The following is a 13,510-nucleotide window of genomic DNA, read 5'->3' as shown; positions in this document are numbered from 1 at the left end:
ATCCCTGAATCCCAGAGGGAAGGGGTGTGACTCATTCTAGCCCAGGGGCAGCAGGAAGGTGGAGAATCCGAGCCGGGATAAGGGCTAAGTCCGGGCAGAAGTGGGATGGAGGAGCAGGGATTTGGGGCCATTATGAATTTACAGTCAGAAGCACTCAGCTCCCATCCTACCAGGACTCGGGTCCTCCTCCTCGTCCTCCTGGAAGTTCCCGAGTGACCGTGGGGGAGGAGGGATGGTGTTTCCTCCCCAGTGATATGCCCACCGTGATGGGAGGCAAGCCGCAGTGGCCTCCAGCGTGTCCCTCTCCCGGGTTTTCTGCCGACACAAGGTCCCTCTTGCCCCAGAGAGCCGTAGGTGGGAATTATTGGGCGAGACGGGCTGGAGAGCATCTGAACCCTCCCGGGCGTCTCGGCCAGCCTCACTCAGGGCCCGTTGTCCTCAGGTGGCCAGTGTAAGCACGTCGTGGGCGGGGAACGTGTCTGTGTGTTGTTATATTGTACTCTCCCAAGCGCTGAGTACAGTGCTCTGCACCCAGCAAGCGCTCAGTAAATACGATGGAATGAATGACTGAGTGGAGCCATCAGCAGCGATCTTACCTTTAACCCTGGAGCTTATTTTCCCCAAGGAAACGTCACGTCAGCGTGAATCCTGGAAATCGGCAGGCTCCTTTGAATTCATCTGCACCCTCCCTGGTGCTCGTGTATATGGGTCTGCTTTATTTCTGACCTCTCGAGCTGTCACTGGTTTCTTGTTCGTCTCCTCTGTTAGAGTGCGTGAGATCCCCGTGGACAGGGAACACGTTCTTTCGTTCTACGGTTCGTTTGCTTCTTCCTTTGTATTTCCCTGCTGCCCCGTTGGGAAAGGAGAGTTTCCAAAGAGCTGGGGAGTCAGGGGCTGGTTCTCTTCTTTACCTTAATAATCAAGATGAGTACAGGTTTGCTTTGAGCAGAGTGAGGGGACTCGGCTATCTTGGGTAAAGGAGAATTACTGGTTTTTTTTTCTGCCAGTGACTGATTCTCATTCTCTCTCTCCCCATTACAGGCAAGCCAATGGTCTCTACGGCATTGACAGCATGCCCGATCTTCGCCAGAGGAAACCAATTCCACTGGTCAGCGACCTGGTAAGAGCCTTTCGGTTTTCCGTGAGGAATAATTGCCCAGAGCCAGCAGCTAGGCCTTCCGGATCGAGCGGAGGGTTTGACGGCGGCGGCCCAATCCTGGTCTGCCCCACATGGGGTGTGTGACTTTGTGCTTTCCCATCCCTGTCCGGGCCAGGTTGCCATGAGAGGATGAGTCCTTTTCCGTTCCCGCTGCTGGGAGGTCACGGGGGCTTGTCTGCCGTGTGACTCTGGGCAGCTTCTCCGTGCCTCAGTGACCTCATCTGTAAAACGGGGGTGAAGACTGTGAGCCCCGCGTGGGACAACCTGGTGACCTCGTACCTACCCCAGCGCTTAGAACGGTGCTTGGCGCATAGTAAGCGTTTAACAAATAGGATTATTATTATTATTATCAGCCCTGCCCTGGAATCCAGCCGCTCCTGGGAGGCTTTCCAGGGCATCCTTTTTTTATGGTACTTGCTAAGCGCTTACTCTGTGTCGAACAGTGTTGTGAGTGCTGGGGTAGATGCAGGTTGATTAGGTTGGACCCAGGACCGGGCATTTTCTTTGACTTGGCCCCTTAACTCCTAAGGGACCACCTCCTTCCCAGGTGAGGCAGACGGGCAGGTGTGCCCCGAGTAGCCTCTCCGTGGCGTGGCTCTCCGTCGCGGCATGGCCCGGGAGGGGCTGGAATCTGGCCAGCCACCCATCACCAAAGCAGCATGGCGCAGTGACTAGAGCCCGGACCCAAGAGTCAAGGGGTCACGGGTTCTAATCCCGGCTCCGGCCCCCCCATCCAAGTCAAGTGCATCCCGGGGCAGCAGAGTTTAGAGCCCCATAACGTCCCTTAGCCGCCTCCCCCTTCTTCTCCATCCTGTTGACAGCGGGCATCAGGGAGGTGCCATCCTCACCCTTGCCCACGGACACCCCAGACTTCCTCCTTCCTACTGACAGAGCAGTACTCCTTCGGGACTATTTCCCCGTCTGGTGCCCAGAGTAGAGTTTGGCTCTGGCGAGCCCTCGAAAGGGGCTGGGGGAGCAGCATCTCCTGCTCGGCCGAGTCAGGCCCTAAGCCCCGGGGGGCCGCCTTCTCGTTCCGAAGCCGGGGCGGCCGGGCCTGGTGGACCCTAAAGCGCCACGGTCAGAAAACCATTCCTTCAGCTGGCGCGGCGAGCCGGTGGCCTGGGGCGGGAGGGAGGCGGAGGGGTGCCGACGGGGGCGAAATAATAAGTAAACCGCAAGTCGCCCACATGCGAAGAAGAGCCGCAGTGTGCTGCCGCATCTCTTCCCCCCGCCCCCGCCCTGAGTGTACCGCTCGGCCTGGTGTGGGTGTTCTGCCGTCCAGAAACTCCCTCCTGAGCCCTGACTCCTGAGGGAGGACTCAGGCTGGGCCCTCTCTCTCCTGGATGTCTTCATCCTCGTGCCCCTCCTGCCCGGGGACTGTCTCCCCACCCGCAGGGTCTCTCGCCAAGCCTCTCAAAGCTCCCGGGAGTTGGCAGGACCCGGGCTCAGGTACTCATTTCGTTCCGGGGCCGGCTGGCTCCCGACCCCGGCAGAGAACTTCCTCCCGAAGCTTTCCTCACAGCCTCGGGGCCTGGTGTGGGGAGATTGTCAACCGTGCCCTGCCTTTGCCCAGAAACAGGCCTCTGTCTCCACCCAGTAAGACTTAAGTAGACCGGTTGCCACCGAGCCCCTTTTTCATGCTAACGAATTAATCTTTGGTGCTTCTTTTACCTGCTTCCTTCCTCCTACAGGCGATGGTAAGTGGTATTCCATCCCCCCCCCCCGTGCCCAGGAATCTGGCTGAGTGTTTGTGTGTTTGGGGATAGCCTCTTTGCCCACCTCCATCCTCCCCATCTCCCTGTCTTCCCTGCCCCCTGCTCTCTGGGTCCGTCACTCACTCGGTGATCCCTAGCTTGGACTCGCCCCCGGAAGGTCAAAGTCGGGGTGGGCGAGCCGCTGCTTGGCAGTGCCCTGCTTTGCCCTCCCCTCAATAGGATGGGGCTGGCAAGGGCTCTCGAAACTTTCTATCCGGTCCTGTTATTTGGAACAAAGGACTGGTGGTTCTGTTACGGGGCACGGTCTGGGGGTAAGATGAAAAATGCCCGGGCTGGGGGTAGAGGGCTGTTTAAGTCCCCGAGGTCCGTAATATTCCCCGAGACAGACCCAGACAAACGCAGACGTGGAGTTCCCCACGATGTCTCCTCTCTCTGCACCCCACCACTCTCTCCTTCCTTCCACCAGAGACCTTTTAGGGTTTGGGGATTTCATTCATTCATTCAGTCGTATTTATTGAGCGCCTACGGTGTGCAGAGCACTGTACTAAGCGCTTGGGAAGTGCGCGTCGGCCGCGTACAGAGACGGTCCCTACCCGACGACGGGCTCACGGTCTAGAAGGGGGAGACAGACAACAAAACAAAACACGTAGTCAGGTGTCAAAATCGTCAGAACAGATAGAATTAAAGCTCTATGCACATCATTATATATGTATATATGTTTGTACATTTTTTTTTACTCTATTTATTTATTTATTTCATTTGTACATATCTATTCTATTTATTTTATTTTGTTAGTATGTTTGGTTTTGTTCTCTGTCTCCCCCTTTTAGACTGTGAGCCCACTGTTGGGTAGGGACTGTCTCTATATGTTGCCAATTTGTACTTCCCAAGCGCTTAGTACAGTGCTCTGCACATAGTAAGCGCTCAATAAATATGATTGATGATGATGATGATGATCATTAAAATGTTGCACAGAAGCAGCATGGCTCAGTGGAAGGAGCCCGGGCTTTGGAGTCAGAGGTCATGGGTTCGAATCCCAGCTCCGCCACATGTCTGCTGTGTGACCTTGGGCAAGTCACTTAACTTCTCCGAGCCTCAGTTACCTCATCTGTAAAATGGGGATTGCCCCACGTGGGACAACCTGATCACCTTGTATCCCCCCCAGCGCTTAGAACAGTGCTTTGCACATAGTAAGCGCTTAACAAATGCCATTATTATTATTATTATTATTATTATTAACAAAATAAACAGTAAACATGCACAAGTAAAGTCAAGTCTTTTAGACTGTGAGCCCACTGTTGGGCAGGGACTGTCTCTATATGTTGCCAATTTGTACTTCCCAAGCGCTTAGTACAGTGCTCTGCACACAGTAAGCGCTCAATAAATACGATTGATGATGATGAAGTAAAATAAATAGAGTAGTAAAGCTGTACAAATATATATACAGGTGCCGTGGGGGAGGGGGAGGAGGAGAGGAAAAAGGGGGCGCAGTCTGGGAAGGCCTCCTGGAGGAGGTGAGCTCTCAGTGGGGCTAAAAACATGGAACGCGTCACGAACTGACGTGCCATCCTTGCGCAGGGGTCCCCGAGTGGCATTCTGATCTTTGCTCCCGTAGAACACGGGATGGAGCATCTGATGGAAATCCTTGCTCACTGGCTCCTTCCATAAGCCGGAATGCAGTGGCGTAGGAGGTTCCTCTCGCTCAGTCTATTCCCTTGCCTCCATTCCTTCACTTACGCCGTACCTCCGATCATAATCATAAATGGTATTCGTTAAGCCATGACTAGTGCCAAGCACTGTGGTAAGCCCTGGGGACTAGTCACCCTTGTGTTGTGGGGCAGTAGTAGTACTAGTAGTAATAATAATAATAGTAGTTAGTATTTGCTATACATCCCAGCGCTTAGAACAGTGCTTTGCACATAGTCAGCGCTTAATAAATGCCATTAAAAAAAAAAAAGAAGGATTTGGGAAGGTACGACAGAATGACTGCATCAGCCTCCTCTCTGATCTCCCGTCCTCCTGTCTCTCCCCACTTCAGTCTATACTTCACGCCACTTCCCGGATTGTCTTTGTCCAGAAACGCTCTGGGCATGTTACTCCCCTCCTCAAAAATCTCCAGTGGCTACCAGTCAACCTCCCCATCAGGCCAAACCTCCTCACCCTTGGCTTCAAGGCTGTCCGTCGCTTCGCCCCCTCCTCCCTCACCTCCCTTCTCTCCTTCTCCAGCCCAGCCCGCACCCTCCACCCCTCTGCCGCTAATCTCCTCACCGTGCCTCGTTCTCCCCCGTCCCGCCGTCGACCCCCGGCCCACGTCCTCCCCCGGGCCCGGAATGCCCTCCCTCCGCACATCCGCCAAGCCGGCTCCCTTCCTCCCTTCAAAGCCCTACCGAGAGCTCACTTCCTCCGGGAGGCCTTCCCAGACTGCGCCTCCTTTTTCCTCTCCCCCTCCCCATCCCCCCGCCCTACCTCCTTCCCCTCCCCACAGCACCTGTATATATGTTTGTGCAGATTTATTACTCTATTTTACCTGTACATATTTACTATTCTTTTTGTTAATATGTTTTGTTCTCTGTCTCCCCCTTCTAGACTGTGAGCCCGCTGTCGGGTAGGGACCGCTCTATATGTTGCCAACTTGTACTTCCCAAGCGCTTAGTCCAGTGCTCTGCGCACAGTAAGCGCTCCATAAATACAATTGAATGAATGAATGAGATCTGATCCCTGCCCAACAGGAACTTACACTCGAACAGGGGAGACCGAGAGAGAAGTAGTTACAAAGAGAATAATGAGCACAGGTCTTCGAAGGAACGAGCGAATAACTATATATAGCTAGCTGGCTAGATGTGCCGAGGATGGGAATAAATAGGCTCTGCCGGCTCAGGAAGAGGCATCAGATGTGGTATCTGCCTGTCTTGACCCAGTAAAACTTGGGAGACCTGTTGCCAATTAGCTAGAGATGGCGGGTGAATTGATAGATGTGAGTTAGAGCTTTGGGTTTTATCGGGGAAGGTCTGTCGGAAGGAGTGGCGGGGGCGGTGGAGGGGGTCCTGGGAGGACTTCGAACCCGGTGCGTACTAGGGTTTGTCAGATTTCCTGGAGCGTTCCAGGAAGACTCCAGTATTTAACACAGTGCTTGGCACATAGTCGCTGCACAGTCAGTGCCATTTAGTATTGTGATTGGAGGTACGGCGTGAGTGAGAGGGTGGAGGCAAGGGAGCGGAGAACGAGGTACAGTTAGATTTGCTTGGGAGAAACGAGAACGAGCTAGGAAAGAGAGCAAAGATGTAGGCTGAGGTCTGGGGGAAAGCCTCGAAGCAGACGGTTGAGTTTTTGCTGCAAGTAGAGGGAAGTTGGAGGCCGGTGGCGTTTTTTGAGTCGTCGAGAGCTGCGGGCCGAGGCTGCTTCAAGAGGGTGATCCGTGCGGCCGTGTGTAGTGTGAGTGAGCGAGGGGAGAAACGAGAAGCAGGAATACCAGTGAGGACGCTGTCGCGGTAATTGCAGCCGTGGTGCGACCCGAGCTTGACCAGAGTGGCAGCTTTTGGGGTGGAGAGTTTGAGAGGAGGAGCCGAAATCCGTACCAAGATGGTGAGAAGTGGGGCGCCGCCTTCCCCCGGGCCAGCCGGGGTTAGGGTAACTTAGAAAATCCCGGCCTTGGACCTCCTGCCCCACCGCGACTGTCCCCTCCGGGCAATTCCCCCCGGACTTGCATCACCCTCTGCGCTAACTGAAATGTGCTTCTTCCCTTCGCAGTGCCTGGTTCAGTCCCGAAAGGCCGGCGTCACCTCTGCGATGGCCACACGCACCTCCCTCAAGGACGAAGACCTGGTAAGCCGTAGGCGATTGGTTTCCACCGTCTTTCTGAGGGCCGGGGCCTTTGGCCCGGCAGGGCGTAGCACGGGCAGGAATGGCTGTGGCCGGGAGATTTTGGTTTCTGCTCCAGGGGGGCGGCGGGGGGGCGGCAAGCTGAGAGCCGAGGCCTCCGGGCCTTAGCTTTGGGCCGTGACCAGAAGACTGGGTGGGCCGGCGACCAAGGCAGAGAAACAAGCCCTCACGTGAGTGCCCAGGGAAAAGCAGAAACGACTGTGGGCCAGTTTGGGTCTCCATGTTGGGGTACGGTGGGTGGAGGAGAGAGAGAAGGGGGGCCTAGGAGGAAGATGAGTTCCTGGGAGGCATTTGACTCCACCGTGGCGGGCCGCCTGGGGTAAGAACCGGGGTTCCCGGGGTGAGCCCGCTGTTTTTAGACTGTGAGCCCACTGTTGGGTAGGGACTCTCTATATGTTGCCAATTTGTACTTCCCAAGCGCTTAGTACAGTGCTCTGCACATAGTAAGCGCTCAATAAATACGATTGATGATGACGAACTCCAGTTCTTGGCCTGTGAGGGTGCGTTTGTGTCCTTCAGGGGCCTGAATGCCACTGACCCTGGCGTGTGTGTTTGTGTGTGCCTGCTCATCTTTCAGAAATCCCACGTGTACAAGAAGACGCTGCAAGCCCTGATCTACCCCATCTCCTGCACCACACCCCACAACTTCGAGGTGTGGACCGCCACCACCCCCACCTACTGTTACGAGTGCGAGGGCCTCCTGTGGGGCATCGCCCGGCAGGGCATGCGCTGCACCGAGTGCGGCGTCAAGTGCCACGAGAAGTGCCAGGACCTGCTCAACGCTGACTGCCTCCAGCGTGAGTGTTTTGGCCGCCGGGGCCTGGACCTGCAGCGGGGAGGGGAAGGGGGCCGACAGGGCCCGGGAGGGGCGGGGAAGAGGCCGAGAAGTGGGGGGGTTTCTCTTCATAAGGCGAGAAGATTTCGTTTAGTAATCAGCGTCTGCCCTCGTCTCCCATCTGGGCCCCGGACCCCCCATCCATCTTACCTCCTTCCCTTCCCCACAGCACCTGTATATATGTATATATGTTTGTACATATTTATTACTCTGTTTATTTATTTATTTTACTTATACATAGCTATTTATTTTATTTTGTTAGTATGTTTGGTTTTGTTCTCTGTCTCCCCCTTTTAGACCGTGAGCCCGCTGTCGGGTAGGGACTGTCTCTATATGTTGCCAATTTGTACTTCCCAAGCACTTAGTACAGTGCTCTGCACACAGTAAGCGCTCAATAAATACGATTGATGATGATGATGGTTTTGTTCTCTGTCTCCCCCTTTTAGACTGTGAGCCCGCTGTTGGGTAGGGACTGTCTCTATATGTTGCCAATTTGTACTTCCCAAGCGCTTAGTGCAGTGCTCTGCACATAGTAAGCGCTCAATAAATACGATTGATGATGATGATTGACTCCCAGGCTGCGAGCCGGCTTTTCCCTTTCACAAAAGTGTGCTTTTCTGAAGGTGGAAAAAAAATAACTTTCTTCTTCAGAACCTTCCGGGGGTCCCCAGGAACCTTCCAGTGTTGCCAACTTGTACTTCCCAAGCGCTTAGTACAGTGCTCTGCACACAGCAAGCGCTCAATAAATGCGACTGAATGAATGAGTCAGTCTGTCAACGGAGGGCCAGCGGTGGACGGCCAGCCGAGATTTAGCAAATACTCCGGAGCGGCGTGCCTCTTAAATTCATTTATTCATTCAGTCGTATTTATTGAGCGCTTACTGTATGCAGAGCACTGTGCTAAGCGCTTGGGAAGTACAAGTTGACAACATAGAGAGACGGAATGGGGAACTTTCTGAACTCGGGGTCCTTTGGTCTCTCCTTCCCTCGACCAATCATTCCTATTTATTGAGCACAAACTCCATGCCGAGCACTGAACTAGGTGCTTGGGAAAGTCAAACAGAAGAAGTCGTGGTCCCTGCCCACAGTACTAGCAATAATAATAATAATAATGATAAAATAATGGCATTTGTCGAACGCTTACTATGTGCCGACACACACAAGGAGCGTCTAATCCAGCAGGAGAGACCAAACGTGAAGTAATCTACAAATAAAAGGAGAGGGCCGATCCGGGATACGACGTGGAGGAAAACTCCACAGGTTTAGCGGCAGAATGAGAGAGGAATCATCATCATCATCAGTCGTATTTATTGAGCGCTTACTGTGTGCAGAGCACACAGTATAAATATGACTGAATGAATAAATGAATTTAAGAGGCACGCCGCTCCGGAGTATTTGCTAAATCTCGGCTGGGCGTCCACCGCTGGCCCTCCGTTGACAGACTGACTCATTCATTCAGTCGCATTTATTGAGCGCTTGCTGTGTGCAGAGCACTGTACTAAGCGCTTGGGAAGTACAAGTTGGCAACACTGGAAGGTTCCTGGGGACCCCCGGAGGGTTCTGAAGAAGAAAGTTATTTTTTTTCCACCTTTAGAAAAGCACACTTTTGTGAAAGGGAAAAGCCGGCTCGCAGCCTGGGAGTCGATCATCATCATCAATTGCATTTATTGAGCGCTTACTATGTGCAGAGCACTGTACTAAGTGCTTGGGAAGTACAAATTGGCAACATATAGAGACAGTCCCTACCCAACAGCGGGCTCACAGTCTAAAAGGGGGAGACAGAGAACAAAACCATCATCATCATCATCATCAATCGTATTTATTGAGCGCTTACTGTGTGCAGAGCACTGTACTAAGCGCTTGGGAAGTACAAATTGGCAACATATAGAGACAGTCCCTACCCAACAGTGGGCTCACAGTCTAAGAGGGGGATCGAGGACAACGCCAAGGTCGCGAGTTAGGTAGAGGAGAGACCGAAGAGTACGGTTTTCCACCTTGAGCTTGAGGTGCCTTGGAGACGTTCAAATGGAGATGTAGTAGTAATCGTGTTTATTACAGCGTGTGCTGGTGCCAAGCACTGTACTGGGAGCTGGGAAAGAATAAAGAAGTGAGAAAGAGACGAGGTTCCTGGCCCTCAAAGGGGCTCACAGCAATCTGAGAATAAGAATCTGCTAATAAGAGGGGTGTAGGAGGAGGAGAGGAGGGAGGAGCGATTGGCGACAGACCCAAAGGAGAAATCAGTCAATGATATTTATTGAGCGCTTACTCTGTGCAGCATCATCATCATCAATCGTATTTATTGAGCGCTTACTGTGTGCAGAGCACTGTACTAAGCGCTTGGGAAGTACAAGTTGGCGACATATAGAGACAGTCCCCTACCCAACAGTGGGCTCACAGTCTAAAAGGGGGAGACAGAGAACAAAACCGAACAGACTAACAAAATAAATAGGATAGATATGTACAAGTAAAATAAATAAATAAATGGAGTAACAAATATGTACAAACATATATCCATATATACAGGTGCTGTGGGGAAGGGAAGGAGGTAAGATGGGGATGGAGAGGGGCACGAGGGGGAGAGGAAGGAAAGGGCTCAGTCTGGTCAGCACACTGCGCTAAGCGCTTGGGAGAGTACACTGTAACACATTCCCTAACTGCTCTCAAAAACATCAGATTCTCAAGAGTCCATCTTTTTTGAGGAAAGACCTTTTCAATTAGATGGGACTTTCCCAAATGAGCAGCTGGGGGGGCATCTGGGTTGTAGCTTGGCATGTTTGGAGCCAACTAAAGCTCCCAATGCTGTGTATTCGTTCAGTGGTATTTATTGAGCGCTTACCGTGGGCGGAACCCTGTACTAAGCACTTGGGAAAGTGCAGTACAACAGTAAACATTCCCTGCCCACAACGAGCCAACAGTCTAGCGGTGGGGAGACAGACAGAAATAAAATAAAATTTGATTCTGTTGTGTAAGAAAGATAATCACAATAAGTTTGTCCCGCTTGGTTTTCTCAATCAATCAGTCAATCATATTTATTGAGCGCTTACTGTGTGCTGTACTAAGCGCTTGAGTTTTCTCGTCAAGGAATGACTCCAACCCAGCTCCTCCGAGTTTTAGAGAGCACCGCTCCCCGAGCGGGGGTATTTTTATCCCGATCTGAAGCTCTATTTTCAGTTCGGAGGCCGACAATTCCCATCCGAGCTCCGTCGTCCTACCCAGCAGCTGTCCCCCGCCGCCCCGCGCTTGCTGCTCGTCCTCCTTTCCTCCTCCGAGCCGGGGTGCACGCTACCAGTTTGGGAGTAGGCGGGGGGCCCTGAACGCCCCCGGAGCTCGTCGCGCCCCGGGACGGCAGGGAACTTGCGCGCCGCCGTGCCGTCGAGGCCCCGGAGCTGTTCTTTGTCCTCGGCAGCCGCAAGGCCCGCGGAAATCACCTTGCTGCCGCTTGGTTCCTCTCTCGCCCACCCTGCCGAGTGGCCGCACGGTTCTCTGGGCTCCCTCCACCTCGTCCCGAAGAGGGGCCGGCTTCGACTCCCTCCGGACGGGGGCCGGGGCCTTGGGCGCGCTTTCAGCTGAGATGCGGGGTCTTTCCCTAGAGCATCCCTTCCCTCTCTGTCTCTCGTTTCCCGGTCGCTGCGCTTCCCCGTCGCGGAATTGGCGGTCGCACGGTCCGTCGAGCTCCCTAACCGAGCAGCCACTAAGTGGTACATAGATTCCAGGGAGGATTTCCTTGCCAATTTGGGAAACTCCAGCTGCCAGGGCCTGGTTTGTCCGCACCGGTCAATGACCTGACCACAGCTTCAGGAGCAGCGTGCCGTAATGGATAGAAATTGGGGTCGGGAGTCAGAAGGACCCTTGTCTCCTGTGTGACCGTGGGCTTCACTTCTCTGTGCCTCAGTTACCTCGTCCGTAAAATGGGGATTAAGGCTGCGTGCCCCCCGTGGGGCGCGACTGGGTACAACCTGTGTTTACCCCAGCTTTTAAAAAATATTAAAAAAAAATCCAGATCCCACAGTGTCGATGTTACGGGAATCCCAAGGCGGTGCATTTTGTGATAATCATCATCATCATCATCAATCGTATTTATTGAGCGCTTACTATGTGCAGAGCACTGTACTAAGTGCTTGGGAAGTACAAATTGGCAACATATAGAGACGGTCCCTACCCAACAGTGGGCTCACAGTCTAAAAGGGGGAGACAGAGAACAAAACCAAACATACTAACAAAATAAAATAAATAGAATAGATATGTACAAGTAGAATAAATAAATAAATAGAGTAATAAATATATATATATATATACACACACATATATTTTCTGCTCGTGACCGCAAAACAAGACAACAACCCCAAGTTTCAGGTCTGATTATATATATCAGTGTTGAAACGAGTTTATTCTAAGGGTGTGTATCTGATCACATGGGAAATCATTTCCAGTGAAATGTGGAAACAGTCACATACATGAAACACAAAAGTTGTCATCTCTTCAAAAATCTTAACTTCTGGATTCCCAAGAACAACCGTATAAAGAAATAAAAGTTGAATTATTTAGAATTTACAAAGGTTCATGAAAAATATTTCTTTCTCTTTGAAAGTGGACTGATCTATAATGTAAAATTGTCTTTGTAGCATATAAATAATTCAAATTCAGAAGAGGGAGTACAAAAGAAATGGGATGTTCCATTTTATTTTGCATTTCTGGTAACTGAGCAAACTGGAAAACCTGCAGCTGGATCATTGTTAATTCAGTTTCTATAAATGAGGTATAAATAATTTTTAAAGAAATCTGTGGCAAGTCACATGCCTCAATAGGGAGCATCTGCTTTCCATTTTCAACTCCTTTCTTATGTATTTTAGAATGACGGTATTTGTTAACCGCTTACTATATGCCAGGCACTGTTCCAAGTGCCGGGGTAGTTACGAGGTAATCAGGTTGTCCCACATGGGGCTCGCGCTCTCAATCCCCATTTTACGGGTGAGGTCACTGAGGCACAGCGAAGTTAAGTGGCTTGCCCAAGGTCACACGGCAGACGGGGCGGAGCCGGGATTAGAATCCACGTCCCAAGCCCGGGCTCTTTCCACCGAGCCCCGCTGCTCTCACTTAACCCGTTTACGGGTGCGCGGACCGAGAAATCCGAAGCCGGGCCCTGCGAGATTCAGCGAGTCGTTACTGGCGGATTTCGATCTCTGGCCTCCAGCCTAAGGAGGAAGGATTTCCCCCGGCAACTCTGCCGGATTGAACGGCAGTGGGAACCCAAAATAGAGGCGGAAAGCGGGGTTTGAAGCCGCGCGGGGAACCTCGTCATCCGAGGCTTTTAGACTTTAAATCCTGGAACCCCAAGGTAGTAACGGCCCAGGGGTGGGACGGGGGTGGTGGCGGGAGTGTAGGATCTTCAATTCCCAAGTCTCAGTGCCCCTTCTGAAATCACGGAATTGGCCGGTGCCGAATGCGTTCCGTGTGCGGAAGGTGATGGGAAGGAAAAGAGAAGGAGGCACCCGGAATGTTTGCCTGAAAAGCCCATTTTGGGGCAGGGAGTGAGTTCGTGTTTATTACACTTGGGGATCACCCAGTTTCTTTTAGGAAGTTTTCTTCCTGGCATTCATCAGGCCCTTCTTCGAGACGGCTGAAGCTTTGGCCGCGGCGATTAGAGCAGTGAAGAACCCGCCAACAATTGAGGGTTCGTCTTGGATCGAATGATCCAATGATCATTAAACATATTAAACATAAATAAATATTTATCTTACTTGTACGTATCTATTCTATTTATTTTATTTTGTTAGTACGTTTGGTTTTGTTCTCTGTCTCCCCCCTTTTTAGACCGTGAGCCCACTGTTGGGTAGGGACTGTCTCTATATGTTGCCAACTGTTGGAGTCAGAGGTCGTGGGTTCAAATCCCGGCTCTGCCAATTGTCAGCTCTGTGACTTCGGG

General features: G+C 52.1%; 1 protein-coding gene across 2 annotated transcripts in view; it reads left to right on the top strand.

The window, feature by feature from the left end:
• The window catches only part of UNC13B (unc-13 homolog B), a 210,215-nt gene that overhangs the window by 152,298 nt on the left and 44,407 nt on the right, over nucleotides 1–13,510 (top strand). Inside the window, exons 5-8 of one of the 2 annotated variants that reach the window (XM_038742472.1) lie at nucleotides 1,042–1,120; nucleotides 2,851–2,856; nucleotides 6,622–6,696; nucleotides 7,331–7,550. In XM_038742472.1, coding sequence (XP_038598400.1) covers nucleotides 1,042–1,120; nucleotides 2,851–2,856; nucleotides 6,622–6,696; nucleotides 7,331–7,550 — 380 coding nt within the window. The remainder of the gene's footprint in view (nucleotides 1–1,041; nucleotides 1,121–2,850; nucleotides 2,857–6,621; nucleotides 6,697–7,330; nucleotides 7,551–13,510) is intronic. The other variant, XM_038742473.1, reaches the window with a different exon arrangement.

Source organism: Tachyglossus aculeatus, unplaced genomic scaffold (assembly GCF_015852505.1).
Source record: "Tachyglossus aculeatus isolate mTacAcu1 unplaced genomic scaffold, mTacAcu1.pri scaffold_12_arrow_ctg1, whole genome shotgun sequence".
In the NCBI taxonomy this organism is placed as follows: Eukaryota; Metazoa; Chordata; class Mammalia; order Monotremata; family Tachyglossidae; genus Tachyglossus; species Tachyglossus aculeatus.
The sequence above is the reverse complement of the archived record's forward strand: the minus strand, read 5'-3'. Positions and strand labels throughout refer to the sequence as shown.